We start from the raw sequence: 15500 nt of genomic DNA on the forward strand, positions 1-15500 counted from the left end.
GGAGCATGTAGAGAAATTGGAACCCTCATATTATTGCTGATGGAATATAAAATGGCCCAGCCACTGTGGAAAACAGTGTAGTCACTCCTCAAAAAGTTAAACAGGAGTTTCATATGACCCAGCAATTCCATTCCTAGGTATATGCCCAAAAGAATTGAACACAGGTGTTCAAACAAATATTGTAACCAAATGTTCATAGCACCACTATTTACAATAGACAAAAGGTAGAAACCGTGGGAACAACCAAATCCATCAACAGATGGATGCAGAAATAAAACACGATACACCCTTACAATAGAATGTTACTGAACCATAAAAAGGAATAAAGTACTGATAACTGCTGCAACACGGATGAACCTTGAAAACATTATGCTAAGTGAAAGAAGACAGATACAAAAGGCCACGTATTATATGATTCTCTTTATATGAAATACCCACAATAAGCAAATCCATAGGGCCCAGTAGGGATTTCCAGGCATTGGATGAGAGCAGGAACAGGGAGTGATTGCTTTATGGATATGAGGCCTCCTTTGGGGGTGATAAAATGTTTTGGAACTAGGTAGAGGTAATGGTTGCACAACGTTGTAAATATACTGACACTAAATTATACACTTTAAAATGGATACATTTTTGTTACGTGAATTTCACCTCAGAAAAACAAAGCTAAAAACACACATTGGGACACTTGGGTGGCTCAGTCTGTTAAGCTTCCCACTCGGCTCCGGTCATGATCTCAGGGTTTGTGAGTTCGAGCGCTTCGACGGGCTCTGTGCTGACAGGCTCTCTGCCCCTCCCCCGCTCACGCTGTGTCTCACTCTGTCTCTCAAAAATAAATAAATGTAAAAAAAAAAAAAAAAAAAAAAGAAAGAAATCAGAAGATATCAATACCGTGTTTAACAATGGTCATTTGGGGGAGATGGGGGAGATTTTCACATTCTGTATTCTTTATCTCAATAAACATTTGTGGTTTTCTTTTTACAATACCAATATTACTTATGCGAGGAATGAGTCAAGATATAAACTTAAAATAATAAAAAGAAGAAAAATTAAACCCCTCTGGTTTTTGTGTGTTCACGATTTTGGAGTCCTATGAGATTTGGGAGGTGGGTGGTGAAAATGGGGAAATGAGATGGGAAAGATTTATATTCACAACATTTATTTTTCCACTCTTTTACTTTTTTTATTTCAAAAATTATTTACTTTCTTATTTACCTAAATTTTATTTATTTTGAGCTAACTTACGCCTGCTATATGCTATTTGTATTAGCAAAAATTTGGGAACAACCCAAATATTCAACAATATGGGATTGATTAAATTCCCCTCTATACTATAATGGATTCATTATGCTATGGGAAACACATGTAGCCATTAAAAATTGTTTTGCATAAAAGTATCTATTAATATGGAAAAATGTTTATGATATACTATTTGAATGAAGCAGGTTACAAAATGGTGAGAGTAGGATGTGTTAACTTTTTTTTAATTCCCTTTTCCTTATTCCTTAAAATATATTTTTAAATTTTTTAAATGTTTATTTATTTTTGAGAGAGACAGAGAGACAGAGCACGAGCGGGGGAGGGGCAGAGAGAGAAGGAGGCACAGAATCCAAGCAGGCTCCAGGCTCTGAGCAAGTGTCAGCACAGAGCCTGATGCGGGGCTCGAACCCACGACTGTGAAATCACAGCCTGAGCAGACGTCAGACGCTCAACCCACTGAACCACCCAGGTGCCCCAATGTCTTCTGATTTCTTAATACTGACATAATGGCACTAGACTCTTCGTTTTCTTTTAGTTACTTCATCCCATTGTTGGGAAGCAGTTGTCTTCCTGCTTTTGATAGGAGGAACTAAATGCAAAGTCATTAAGGAAACAAACTGACATAACCTGTCTCAGTTCCTGGGGCTGTCATAACAAACTGCCACAGACTGGGGGGCTTGAAACAATGGCAAGAAGTCTGAAATCCAGGGGGACTAAATGACCAGTATTGTCAGGCTGGTTAAAAATAACCTAATTTTATGTAGCTTACAGAAGACAGGAATCACCTGAAACACAAGGATACAAGAAATTTGAAAGTAGAAGGATGGGAAGAAACATACCACATGACTATTAACTAAAATGAAGCAGTTGTAGCCATATTAACAATTTTATTAACATATCAACAAAGAAACTTTATATGCAAAGTGTCACAGAGATACAGAAGGTAACAATAAAAGCTTGAGTTCACTGGTAAAAGAAAATAACTGTAAACTTGTATGCACCTAATAATATGGCCACAAATATATAAGTTCTAGTCTCAAACATTAATATTCTACTTATGAAATTATAATGGTCACTTATAAGGGGACCTTTAGTTAATATTTTGTCTCATTTACAAACTAACTTAAACTTCCTTAAACCTTTAAAACTTTTCAAGTCATTTAACATACTTGATTTTATTTTTAAACCCTTCACTATCTAAAAACTGCAACAATAAAAAAACCTTTCCAAGAATGTCCACAGTTCTTATCTCATAGAGGTTTTAGTCTCACAGCCCAGACTCTTCTATTAGTTGCAAATCTACCACCTTTACCTTTTATTTATTTATTTATTTATTTATTTATTTATTTATTTATTTATTTTACATCCAAGCTAGCATATAGTGCCACAATGATTTCAGGAGTAGATTCCTTAATGCCCCTTACCAATTTACTCCATCCCCCCTCCCACAACCCCTCCAGTAACCCTCTGTTTGTTCTCCATATTTAAGAGTCTCTTACATTTTGTCCCCCTCCCTGTTTTTATATTATTTTTGCTTCCCTTCCCTTATGTTCATGTGTTTTGTCTCTTAAAGTCCTCATATGAGTGAAGTCATATGGTATTTGTCTTTCTCTAATTTCACTTAGCATAATACCCTCTAGTTCCATCCATGTAGTTGCAAATGGCAAGATTGTATTCTTTTTGATTGCCGAGTAATACTCCATTGTATATATATCCCACATCTTCTTTATCCATTCATCCATCGATGGACATTTGGGCTCTTTCCATACTTTGGCTATTGTCGATAGTGCTACTATAAACATTGGGGCGCATGTGTCCCTTCGAAACAGCATACCTGTATCCCTCGGATAAATACCTAGTAGTGCAATTGCTGGGTCGTAGGGTAGTTCTATTTTTAATTTTTGAGGAACCTCCATACTGTTTTCCAGAGCGGCTGCACCAGCTTGCATTCCCACGAACAACGCAAAAGAGATCTTCTTTCTCTGCATCCTCGCCAACATCCGCTGTTGCCTGAGTTATTAATGTTAGCCTTTCTGACAGGTGTGAGGTGGTATCTCATTGTGGTTTTGATTTGTATTTCCCTGGTGATGAGTGGTGCTGAGCATTTTTTCATGTGTCGGTTGGCCATCTGGATGTCTTCTTTGGAGAAGTGTCTATTCATGTCTTTTGCCCATTTCTTCACTGGATTATTTGTTTTTTGGGTGTTGAGTTTGATAAGTTCTTATAGATTTTGGATACTAACCCTTTATCTGATATGTGATTTGGAAATATCTTCTCCCATTCTGTCGGTTGCCTTTTAGTTTTGTTGTTTCCTTCACTGTGCAGCGCTTTGTAGATTTTATTTTGATGAGGTCCCAGTAGTTCATTTTTGCTTTTGTTTCCCTTGCCTCCAGGGACGTGTTGAATAAGAAGTTGCTGTGGCCAAGGTCAAAAGGGTTTTTGCCTGCTTTCTCCTCGAGGATTTTGATGGCTTCCTGTCTTACATTTAGGCCTTTTCATCCATTTTGAGTTTGTTTTATTTTTGAGTTTACCTTTTAATGAGACACAACAATCTTTGCTCTCATTCAGATCTGATTCCTTTCCCCTACCTTTCCACCTGGCCAACCACTGCTCCCTGAGACGATCATCCTGGATGACGTCTGATTAGCTAAGGGCCTTTGGTCACAGCTCGAAGGTCATGCACTGTGGAATGATGAGGGTGGGCTGCCCCCACAGACCTCCTGATGGACAGATGTTGGAAGCCCAGGCACACCATGACTTGCTGAGAAAGTGGCACAGAGCTTGTTGGTCACCGTGGCTGACCAGGAAAAGTGTTGCCAGAGACACTGGGTGGGCCAAATTTCCACTTATTGTTGAAGTCTAATTAGTTGTGAATATCTGCTGGCTGAGCTCATTAAATAGGCAGCCCCTCCTTTCCGTGCTCTGAGGGAAAAGTGCCACTCTGTTTCTCCACCCAGCACTAGGAAGGCCGAGGATCCCCTGACCTGGGCCACAACCTCACTGTCCTGGACCCCATCCCTTCTCATGCAAGAGCCTCACCACCCACTCGGTGGACACATCCCTCTCCTAGCCACAGCTCCTTGTAATGGGTGTCTAGGGAAAACAGGACTCAGTGGAGGACAGAGAGTGGAAATAAAGCTGCTATCCCCACACTGACCAGCTATCCTAGAGGGACACTCAAACAGCCCCATGTCCGGTTCTCCTCCAAACAGATTCTGGGATAGGGGTGGTCGGTCCTCAGGGAAGTCAAGAGATAGTCTGCAGATGAGAAAGATTCCTTTTGCTACAGGGATGGCCTACGGGGGGTGGGGGTGGGGGAAGAGAAGTAGAAGGCAGGCCTGAGATGCAGGGGTTGTGCTAACCTGGGGAGGCAGTGACTTGGAGCCGTGGTATGGGAGGAACAAGGTGGGGGGCACTGGACTTAGTTCAAACCCACAGGAGCTGGTGAGGGCAAGGAAGAAGCACACCTGCACTCTGCCCCACATGGCCCCAAGATCCAGACACACCCTGTAATCCTATGTGGCCACCTGTGTGCTAGGGACAAGTCTTCTGAGTTCTGGACCACATGAAAACAAGGCCTGGAGTCTGCAGTGTGGAGACCCAGGGCCCGCTGTGCTGGAGGTAGCGTCAAGGGGAGGAGGGGCTTGGATTGTGCCCAACCAGGCTCCCTAATGTCCCTGGCCACCAAATGACACTTTCATCCCTTCACCCCAGACCCAGCAGGGAAACAGCAGGCACCTGACCAACCCAAGGCTGATGGCGAAGGACACAAAACAGAAAATCCAATGGGATGCATCTGTGGGCCCGACCTGTTCCGCACACGCTTTCGATGGAAGAGGAAGAGGTGGGAGGGGGAAGAGAAGGAAGGATCAGCCATCGTATCCTCCCTCTCCGCAGAATTCGCCTCAGGAGACAAAGCCCTGATACCCCATGAAGTCTAGCCCTTGCCCTGAGCCACACCACACAATCCTTCACTCTACCTGGTTGGGATCTGGGCCTTGGGGCCAAAGTGGGGAGGAGGAGACTCAGGTGGGATGGTTGGGGGAGAGGCCACCAGTTCTTAGTGTTAAGAAAATTATCCTCAACTTGGAAATCAGGCACAAGGATCCTTCCTATCCTTGAAGGTCTCTCTGCAGGTGCCTTTGCTGATATCCTTGAAGTTACAAGTTAATACGGTGTAGACATCCGTCCCACCAGACACAGGGGACATCAATCCCGGAGAAACACAGTCTTGCCGCCCCATGTGACATCTGCCAGTGTTGTACTGACCTGTACTCCTCCCTCAAAGCCTCTTGGAACCTGTTGGTTTCCTCTTTGGTGAGCTAAACAGACACTGGACATGGGCTCGCTCTGCATTTGCATGGGAGTCGTGTTTGCCTTTTGGGATTTTTTTGCCTTGAAAATCGTATTTTGACATCAGATATCGGAAGGTATCCCTCCATTGCTCAGATGCCAGTGGAACGGTCACCACACTGATTTTGGGAAAAGACGGTATCATTGCCTGGATGTTGGGAGATACCACCTCTGTCACTCATTCATTTGGCCAACACGTCTTTACAGAGTACAAGGCTACATGCCAGGTACTACCCTGGACAAGATGGAGCTCATGTTCTAGTGTGGTGGACAGACATCACACGGGATGGGGAGGTGCAGATGGCACACGTTGTTGACAGGGATAAGCAGGAAGGAGAAAGGGCAGGAAAGGGGGGAGTGTGAGTCCTGAAGTGGGGGAGGCAGAGAGGAGATACCAAAGCGGCCTTTGAGTAAACACCTCAGGGAGGGAAGAGCTTCCCAGGCAGAGACACAGATGCTGCAAAGGCCCTGAGGCAGGAGTGTGTCTGCACATGAGCGAGGCGGTGAGGCTGGAGAGTGGATGCAGAGAAGTAGGGCATGTGGATGGCCACTGAACACACCAGGCTTTCACCATGGAGGGTCCTGGCCTGATTCCACTCAGGCCTGACAAGATCATCAGGACGGCTGCATGAAGTGAAAGACCTTGGGTCAGGAAGGGAGCTGGAGACCAATCAGGAGATTCTGTGAAAATCCAGGCAAAAGGTGACGGTGACACAGTCAGTGGCAGGAGAGCAAATGGCCAGAAGTGGCGTTCGGATATATCAGGGAGCTAGAGCTGCAGTAGGGCCTGATGGGCCAGTGTGGGGAGTGGACTCCAAGTGTTAAGCGTGACGGCAGAATGCTGGTCTGAGAATTCCAAGAAAGGTCCGACGCAGAGGAGGCAAGGAGCCTCAGTCAGGCCCAATCACCAGGCAGAGACACTGCCCGCCCCGGTTGTCTAAACAGAGAAATCAGTGTAAAGACTTATTCACAAGGCATCAGAAGCCTGAGGCTACACAGGAGAACATGAAGACACCTGCTAGTCAGTGCAGGTGAGAGGCTGGGCCGGAGAGAAGAGGCTGGGGCTGTGCAGGGTAGAGGCAGGTCAAAAGTAGTCCAGAGGGAGGTTGACCTCCTCACCTGTGCCCCTGTGGTCAGGGCCTCCTAGTGGGTGGGAACTCCAGGTTGGGTGTGAAACTAAGAGCATCAGTCAAAATCCAACACCATAGGACACTATCAGGAACTTGGTTATGGGCATGTTGCGGTCGAAATGCCTATTAGACTTAAAATCAGGTAAAGGATACAGCCTGGGGTTCATGGGTAAGCCCAGGCTGTGGATACCAATTGGAGTGCCACCAGCAGGAGCCTCAGTGAGGTGTGCAAGGGAGTGGGGACACACAGAGAGAGTGAGGACTCATGGAGAAATCAGAAAGGCAGAAGGAGTGGCAGTGAGGCAGGAGGGCAATCAGGGGTTGACAGGTCTAAGAAGCAGTGAGGGATGTGTAGGCACCTCGTCACTACTAGATCAGCCACAGGGACATCCTGGTGACCTTGGTGAGCTTGGTGTCCATAGAGTCTTGGCAGACCGGGAGAGAGTTGGACAGAAGGGAGGAGAGGAAATGGGTTCACGAGGTAGGTGGTCGCTCTGGGACCTTTGCCACAGAGCAGCAGCGGTAGATGGAAAGTGAGGTGGGGACCTGATAAGTTGATGCCGTGTGTGCTTTTCTAACCCTGAACAGCAAAATGGGAATGAAGGCACAGGGAGAGGGATTGAGGGTGCAGAGAGAGGGGATGGTGCCAGGTACCAGCCTCGTGCAGGAAGCACCAGTACACGCAGAGCACGGGGCTCAACCAAAGGACGTGTGATCTGCAGGCCTGTGTGTCCTCAGCTCCATATCAGATGAGAGCAGGACAGGGCGGAGGCACTGTGGGAGAGAGACCAAAAGTGTGCTAGAGCTGTTCAGGAGCACGCTGGGGAGGGGCCAGGAAACGTAAGACGCCTGGGCAGCATCAGAGCCACGAGAGGCCCGTGGTCCAGAGTGTAAGGCAAGGCTGATCAGTGGCTCGGTGCCTCTCTGGCCACATGCAGCTACAGGATGTCAGAAGATTGACGTGACTGATAGAGAAACACAGCCACGGCATCTCACTCTTGAATCTGGCTGGCCTCGTGACCTGCTTCAGCTGATGAAATGTTGGCAGAAGTTTCACCGTGTGAGTTCTGTAGCCCAGGCCTCAAGAGACCCTGAGTTTCCGCTTCACCCTTCTGAAATGCTGGCCAAGCCACGTGAGGAAACTGGTCCGGCTTGGGCAGGATGGGGCCACGTGGCAGAGCGCCAGAAGCCCGGTGACCACAACCCCACGTGTCCATACATAGTGCCACTTGTATCCCCGCAGCCTAGCTGACCCTCAGCTGACAGCATGAGTGGGGCCCTGGGGAAGCCACCAGCACCGCCCAGATCCACCAACTGTGAGAAGGAACAAAGACACAAAGATAGCTGGGATTTAACATGGGTTATGGTTTGGCCAAGTGAATACGATGAAGCAGGAGGAGGGGGGTAGGGTTAGGGAGCAGGCACAGTGGCTGATCTGGAGAGTCTCTCTTGATACAGAGGAGGGAAAGATCATCAGGGGGTGAGAAAGTACTAACCTGGGTCTTATCCAAGGACCGCAGATCTCGGCGGGGCTAAAGGGGAGTGGAGGGCATGAGCTGCAAGGTCGGGAACTCGTCAGAGAATGTGGGCCTTGAGGTTAGACTGTGGAGAGGCTGCGGTTGTGAGAAGGACCCTGGCCAGGGGAGCGAGTGGCCAGCTGGGAAGGTGACAGGACTGCTGAAGGGGAGGATGTACAGAAGGTTGGAGAATCCCCTGTGGATTCTGAGATCACCAGGAACTATGACAGGAGTGGTTGGGGAAAGTGACAGGGAATCAGGAGTAAAACAGGAAGGATTTTAGGGAAGCCCCCAGGCATGCAGACAACTCCAACAAGTTAAGATCTGATGATATGAGGTTCAAATCTGGGGCTTTTGTGCTAGGAAAGAGACAGGTCTGGAAGTGCCGAAGAGGAGGCACAAGGAAGCTCACCTCTCACCAGGTGCAGCGGTCCAAGAAGAATGAACAGCAGCACCCGGGGGAGCCAGTGGGCCAGGCAGCGTCCCGTGCAGACAGAGCTTGGAGGGGCTTCTGTCACCTCCCAAATGTAGAGAGGTGTCAGTGCTCAGATTTGGGTGAAAGCATTGATAACACCCTGACCACTCAGCGGGTACTGGGGGTCAGTGCTGTCACTCAGCGGGTGCTGGGGGGCGGTGCTGTCACCCAGCAGGTGCTGGGGGGCGGTGCTGTCATTCAGCGGGTGCTGGGGGGAAGTATTTGGGAGCTGAGGGAAGGTGTGTCAGTTCCAGGTCCTGTAAGGGACGAAGATGCCCCTCTGGCCACAGAAGATGAGGGTCGTCCTGGAATGTTAAACAGCGTCCGCGGCCTGTGCTCCTGGCCTCTGCCTGGGTCCTGGGCATTATGCTTCCCTCACCTCTATGTTGCATCCTGGATCCCATCAGCCCTGGCCTCTGTCACTTTACAATTCCAGCAAACACCAATAAAAGACTCAGCCCCTAACTCCCACCTTGCAGGAGAGAAGCTGCAACAGTTCCAGCCTGGTCACTGGACAGCTCTGGTCCCAGCTGCCCGAGCCAATGGGCTGCCGTCTCTTGGCAGGAGAAGAGGGTACACGGGGCGGGGGGGGTGGGGGGGGGGGACAGGGGCAGGTGGTGGGTCTGTGGTGTCTCTGATGTTCTGGAATCCATGCGCCCGAGGAATGTGAGGGGCAGGGTGTAAATACAGTTGTTAACCCCATGTCAAAATTTGTGGTGGAGGGGGATGGGGGCTGTTTACCGGTAGACAGCACTTCACAGGCCCTCAAGGGACATTGGCTGCATACTGTCATGTGGAATGCTCACAGTGGCCCATGTGAGACCTCCTGCCCACAAGGCTGGAGTCCCAGGTCTGGCCTAGAAGATACCTCTGTCTTTCCCCACAAACTCCCACACTGACTATCTTGCTTTGCCCCTCCCCCCCCCAACTCCGCACGACCACCAGCGGGCCCCGGCGATGCCCGCTGGACCATCAGCCACCTGGGGCTTGGCCCACTTGGGCCTGGGTACAAAAGACAGACAGCTGACCTCTGATGGCTCCAAGAAGCACCTCATCAGATGGAAAGCCGGGGCTCAAAACCACTGAGCCTCTGTAAGGGTTGGAGGGGCGCCTGGGGGGCTCAGTCAGTTAAGCATCTGACTCTTGGTTTCGGCTCAGACCTTGATCTCACATGAGATCAAGGCCTGCATCGGGCTCTGTGCTGATACAGAGCCTGCTCAGGATTTTCTCTTTCTCTCTCTCTCTCTGTCCCTCTCTCGTGCACGCCCGCGAGCTCTCTCTCACTCTTTCAAAATAAATAAATAAACTTCAAAAAATTAAGAAAGCTGAAGAAAATAGGGAATGAGGACATCGAGGAAGAGGTGGGTGGGAGGAAAGGGCCCCTCTCCCAGGGTCCAGGGCTTGGTCCATCCAGCTATCCCAGTTCCTACTACCGTAGCAAATGATCTCAAGATGTCACAGTAAACAACTGTCCTGTGAATCAAGAATTGGAACAGAGGGGGGCCTGGGGGGCTCAGTCAGGCAAACACCTGACTCCAGCTCAGGTCGTGATGACATGATTCGTGAGTCTGAGCCCCGTAGCAGGCTCTATGCTGCCAGCACAGAGCCTGCTTTGGTTCCTTTGTCCCCCCCTCTCTCTCTGCCCCTCCCCCACTTGCGCTCAGTCGCTCCCTCTCTCTCTCTCTCAAAAACAAATGAACTATTAAAAAAAGTTAAAAACAGTTGGAGCAGAGCACACAGGGCAGCTGGGAAAACATAAAGTGGGTGGCATGGCAACTTCGGGTTAGGGGTTCACTCACGTGTTTGCCGAGACGACTGGGCTATTGGCTACAATGCCTACGCCAGGCCTTTCCATGGGACCTCTCCTTGCGGGCTTTCCATGGCACCAGTCTGTGCTTCCTTGCAGAGGCAGTCTGAGGGACAATGGCCCAGAGAGACAAGACCATACAGATAGCGGGGGTGCGGCCCTGTGGGAAAGACACAGTGAGGAAAGTGCCGTTGGGAAAGCTCTGGCCTAGAGAGGGCTCCTGGCTGGCTGGGGCTGGGAAGGCCAAGACACAGGCCCCTGGAGACCCTGGGTGGGGGCCTGCTTCCCTCTCTGGCCAGTGTCTGAGGATGAGCCTAGGGCGTGCTCAGAGTGTAGAGAGCACTGTGGGGCACATGATGAAGCTGAGGACAGGCATCCCACTGCCTCAGTCTTCCCTCTGTCCAGTTGTCTCCACCTTCCTGGGTCTCCCCTCTACCCAGTTGTCTCTCCCTGCCTCAGTCTCCCCTCTGTCCAGTTGTCTCCCCCTGCCTGGGCCTCCCCTCTACCCAGTTGTCTCCCCTGCCTGTCTCCCCTCTATCCAATTGTCTCCCCCTGCCTGGGTCTCCCCTCTACCCAGTTGTTTCCCCCTGCCTCGGTCTCCCCTCATCCAGTTGTCTCCCCCTGCCTCAGTCTCCCCTCTGTCCAGTTGTCTCCCACCTGCTCCCCTGGGGAAGTAACAACAAGGTAGCTGACATGTACCCAGTTCTCTCTACGTGCTGCGCGCTTTCAGAATAGGGTCTCATTCATCTTCCCAATAATCCTGGAATAAATAGAAAGGTGACCCATTTTACAGGCGAGGACGCAGGTATAGGAAGGTAAGTCAGCCCATCTAACAACTAGTGAGAGAAAGAATGGCCAAAAACGTAGTTCCTCAGGCCTCTCCTTCCAGTCTGAATCCCCTGCCTATCTGGCCTCCACAGGAGGCTAGGGGCCTCCCGGAGCCCACCCACATCTGGTCCTGGAGGCAGCTTCCTCCATCACTCCTGGAAAGAGGAGGAGGTGCCAGTGGCCACCGAGGGCGCCCGAGGGCTTCTGTCCTCTGGAATCCTCATGACCTCCAAGTCCTCGACAGCAAGACTAGTCTGAGCCAGGCCTGTACTGACAGACCAATCTCGCTCCCAGGCTTTTCGTGCTAGCAGGGTGGGGGGGTGGGGTCCCCTTCGGAAGAACCTTGCCTGACCCCAGCAGCTTTCCAATGCCCCCTCCACTCCCACGTGCTCCTCTGAGGCCGGAAAGGGGAATGGGTAGCCTCATCTGGGTGCCCGTATGCGACTGTGTGGTGGGGAGAACTTTAGCTGCCCCCTGCCCCATCCCTGCACCCCAGGCTGACTGTGGGAGGCATCGGTAGAGGGCAGGGGCAATCTTTGCCTGGCACTACACTAGAATCAGCCTCGGAATGGGACGAAGGCCTCTGGATGGGACCCCAAAGTAGGACCCCAGGAATGGGTGTTGGGTCAGGGGGCAGCACCAACAACACTCACTATGGAGACCCATAACAGTGGAGGCAACCCTTTCCGAGCTGCCATTTGGCTCATTGCCTGGCTCAGAAAAGGCCCCTGAGGCTCTCAGATCCTTCCTGGAGCCAGAAGCCTCTGCCCGCCCCTTCCCCTCCTCCCTTGGCCTCTGTGGTCCCTTTCGAATTCTAGGGATGCCACTCCCTCACCCTGGGGCCTTGCAAAGCTGCATTCTCCCCAGAAGATCCCACCTTGACGTGAGGTGAAAAGAAAGATTTCTTCTCTCCCAGCAGCCCACCCATTTCTTTCTATCACTTCCAAAGGAATGATTATTTTGCTTGCCCTGTCATCCACCAGATTAGAAGCCCCAGGATAGGCTTCCCCCCCCCCCCCCAAGGGCTGGCCAGGCCCACAGTGAGCCCCAGAAATGTCTGTGGGATGGATGGCAACACTGCCATCAGGCCACAGTGGACTGGAGACTCTGAGTACTCGAAAGAGTATAGGCCAGCAATATAATTCAAAATGAAAATAATATCACAGTACCTGGCTGGCTTGGTCAGTAGAGCCTGCGACTCTTGATCTCTGGTTTGTGAGTTTGAGCCTCGCCTTCGGTGTAGAGATTACTTAAATATAAAATCTTAAAAAACCAAAAACCAAACAAAAAACAAAAACCCAAACCAGAACAAAACCCACCAAAAAAGCCCCCAAAATGAAAACAATATGGAACAGGAAGATAAACATAGTCCTGTTTTTCCCACTATATCACTTTGAAATAGCACATTTTTTTTTAAGAGAAAGAGACAATTTAAAAAAAAAAATTTTTTTTTAACGTTTATTTATTTTTGAGACAGAGAGAGACAGAGCATGAACGGGGGAGGGTCACAGAGAGAGGGAGACACAGAATCTGAAACAGGCTCCAGGCTCTGAGCTGTCAGCACAGAGCCCGACGCGGGGCTCGAACCCACGGACCGTGAGATCATGACCTGAGCCGAAGTTGGACGCTTAACCGACCGAGCCACCCAGGCGCCCCAAGAGACAATTTTTTAATGTGTTATTTTAGTTTTTGAGAGACAGAAACAGAGACAGAAACAGAGTTTGAGCAGGGAAGGGGCAGAGAGAGAGAGAGAGAGAGAGAGAGAGAGAGAAGAGAATCAGAAGCAGGCTCCAGGCTCTGAGCCATCAGCACAGAGCCCCATGCGGGACTGGAACTCACCAAGGCGAGATCAGGACCTGAGCCGAAGTCAGACGGTCAACTGACTGAGCCCCCAGCACCCCTGAAATAAGCAGACTTTAGTAACTGTTCCTCATTTTTTGTGAGCCCTACTTTGCTGTTGGGTAATCTAGACGAATGTGACATCACCAGCCCCATGACCTCCCCTTGTCTGGGCTATCACCATGTACCTTCACCAGAGATATCACCTCTGATTATCTGGTGGCATTGCCAGCCTGACCAGGTGACATCCTTACATCTTCCTGCGTGACTGGTGACATCCCTCTACCTGCAGCAGCACCCTCATTGGTTCTATGTCACAATTTAAATGTCCCGTGACGCCACCCTGCCTGCCTCATGACTTTGGGCAGCGGACCTCTGTCCTGCCCAGTGGCTGGTGTTCACTGTGTCACAGGCCTTGAGGAGGTGTGCGGGCCGTGGGGACTCCGGGAGGCTAAGCGCGTGGCACGTCAGATGAGACCCTAAGCCCTGGTGGGGACTGGCGATGGCGGAGGAAAACGGGAGGCCTGTGGACTAAGGCTCACCAATCCCGGGGCGGGCGGGGGTGGGGCGTCTGACCCATTTCCCCTGGAGAATTCTCCTTTCAGATTTCCCGCGCCGCCCACCGTGAACTCCGCGCCCCCCCGCCACCCCGACTCCGCCCCGCCCGGGGAGGGGGGCGGGGCCCGCTGCCCGGGGCGGGCCGGAGAGGCCCGGCGCAGGCGTACGGCTCCGGCCGCGGCTGCAGAGGCGGGGGCAGGCGCCCTTCCCGCGTCGTCCCGGCCTAGCTGGAGGCGGGCGCGGGCAGGGCGCCTCCAGTGGCCTTTGTCGCGGGCCCGGAGCGCAGGCTTGACTGACGTTTGGCGGGGGCCGGGGGCGGGCGGCCCCGCGCGCAGCCCGCGAGTGTGCTGGGGGGAGCGGGGAGGGGGAGCGCAGCCGCTCATTGGCTGGCGCGAGCGTGGGAAAGAATGCGGAGCCGAGTTCACACGCCCTGCGGCCGCGCCGCCTTAAGTAGCCCGGCGGCCGGCGACGCTCCGCGCGGGCCCGGAGGCGCGGGGGCGCACCATGCCCGCGGAGACCTCGGGGAAGCCGAGAGCCTCGCCGCCGGCCGGAGCGCCGGCTAAGCCCCGGAGCGCGGCGGAACACCGAAAGGTGGGGACCTGCCGGGCGCGGGGTGGGGGGCGTGGGGTGGGGCGGACGCACGCGGGACTCAGCCACAGCCCGGCCCGCAGTCCTCCAAGCCGGTCATGGAGAAGCGGCGCCGAGCGCGCATCAACGAAAGCCTCGCGCAGCTCAAGACCCTCGTCCTGGATGCCTTCAGGAAGGATGTGAGTCGGGGTCGGGAGGTGGGATCGAGGGGCGGAGGGGGGGGGGGCGGGTGCCGGGAGCCTCGGCGCGCCGCCGTGTTGCCAGCCGCCCACACCGTCCCTGTCCCCAGAGCGCCCGCCATTCGAAGCTGGAGAAAGCGGACATCCTGGAGATGACCGTGAGGCACTTGCAGAGCCTGCGACGCGTACAGGTGACAGGTGAGGCGCGGGCGGGGCGCGGGAGGGGGAGGTGACGGGAGGCGCTCAGGGCCACCGCGGCGGGAACCGACCGCCTGTCCCCTGCCGCCCCCGCAGCTGCGCTCGGCGCTGACCCCGCCATCCTGGGCAAGTACCGCGCCGGCTTCAACGAGTGTCTGGCGGAGGTGAATCGCTTCTTGGCCGGCTGCGAGGGCGTCCCGGCTGACGTGCGTTCTCGCCTGCTGGGCCACCTGGCGGCCTGCCTGCGCCAGCTGGGGCCCTCGCGCCGCCCGGTCCCCCCGGCCCAGGTCTACGGCTGCCCGCCGCTCGCGGCCTTTGACGGTCCCTTCTTCCCCCTGCCGCGCCCCGGGTCGGTCTTGGCGCTGCGGCTCCCGCCGGGCCTGACCGGGGCGCCCCTCGCCGCCCCCAGGGCTGGCCTGCAGGGCCGGGGCGCGCCCTGGAGGCCGTGGCTGCGGTGAGGACTGTAGCGGAAGCTGCACCCCGTTCTAGGGCCGCGGCCTTTGCCGGGAGTGGACCAGAGAGTATTTGTTTCCAGGGCCCACGTTGAGAGAGTTTTTATCTTTTTTTGTCCTTGTGAAGAGTCTAGTCTGACGTCTCTTTCAGCGCTTAGCTGGGGGTGGGGGCGGTCTGCTGGTTACTTTGCGCTGGACTTCCGGGGCGGGACTTCGGGTGGCTCTTCCCCACAGTCTGCACCCTCGGGTCGGCCCTTCCCTTCTTCCCTTCCCGCCCCTCCTCCCCCCCCCCCCCCCCCCCCCCCCCCCCCCCCCCCCC

At 52.7% G+C, this 15500-nt stretch overlaps 1 protein-coding gene and 1 long non-coding RNA gene across 3 annotated transcripts; one reads left to right on the forward strand and one right to left on the reverse strand.

Annotated features, from left to right (window-relative positions):
* Positions 1–9370: 9370 nt before the first annotated feature.
* Positions 9371–13571, reverse strand: LOC125913258 (uncharacterized). Its single transcript, XR_007454955.1, has 4 exons — positions 13207–13571; positions 12537–12599; positions 11239–11299; positions 9371–10699 (listed from the first exon to the last, which is right to left on the reverse strand). It is a non-coding gene; the product is annotated as an uncharacterized LOC125913258 (long non-coding RNA).
* An 11-nt stretch (positions 13572–13582) lies between these two features.
* HES4 (hes family bHLH transcription factor 4) lies at positions 13583–15303 on the forward strand. 2 transcript variants are annotated; one of them, XM_049618345.1, is made up of 4 exons: positions 13583–13672; positions 14436–14531; positions 14642–14729; positions 14826–15303. In XM_049618345.1, exons 2-4 carry the CDS (start codon positions 14451–14453, stop codon positions 15185–15187), a joined length of 531 nt encoding a protein of 176 aa, XP_049474302.1. In that variant the 5' UTR covers positions 13583–13672; positions 14436–14450; the 3' UTR covers positions 15188–15303. The 2 variants fall into 2 exon arrangements, with proteins under 2 accessions (XP_049474302.1, XP_049474301.1); XM_049618344.1 differs by lacking the exon at positions 13583–13672 and adding an exon at positions 14238–14355.
* Positions 15304–15500: the final 197 nt, after the last annotated feature.

Source organism: Panthera uncia (genome assembly GCF_023721935.1).
Source record: "Panthera uncia isolate 11264 chromosome C1 unlocalized genomic scaffold, Puncia_PCG_1.0 HiC_scaffold_4, whole genome shotgun sequence".
In the NCBI taxonomy this organism is placed as follows: domain Eukaryota; kingdom Metazoa; phylum Chordata; class Mammalia; order Carnivora; family Felidae; genus Panthera; species Panthera uncia.

Excerpts from the sequence above, each read along its gene's own strand:
- HES4 (XM_049618344.1), top strand. The coding sequence starts at position 14,269 with ATGCCCGCGGAGACCTCGGGGAAGCCGAGAGCCTCGCCGCCGGCCGGA. Across the intron at positions 14,356-14,435 it reads GCGCGGCGGAACACCGAAAG|TCCTCCAAGCCGGTCATGGA; the intron begins GTGGGGACCTGC and ends CCCGGCCCGCAG. Across the intron at positions 14,730-14,825 it reads GCGACGCGTACAGGTGACAG|CTGCGCTCGGCGCTGACCCC; the intron begins GTGAGGCGCGGG and ends CCGCCCCCGCAG.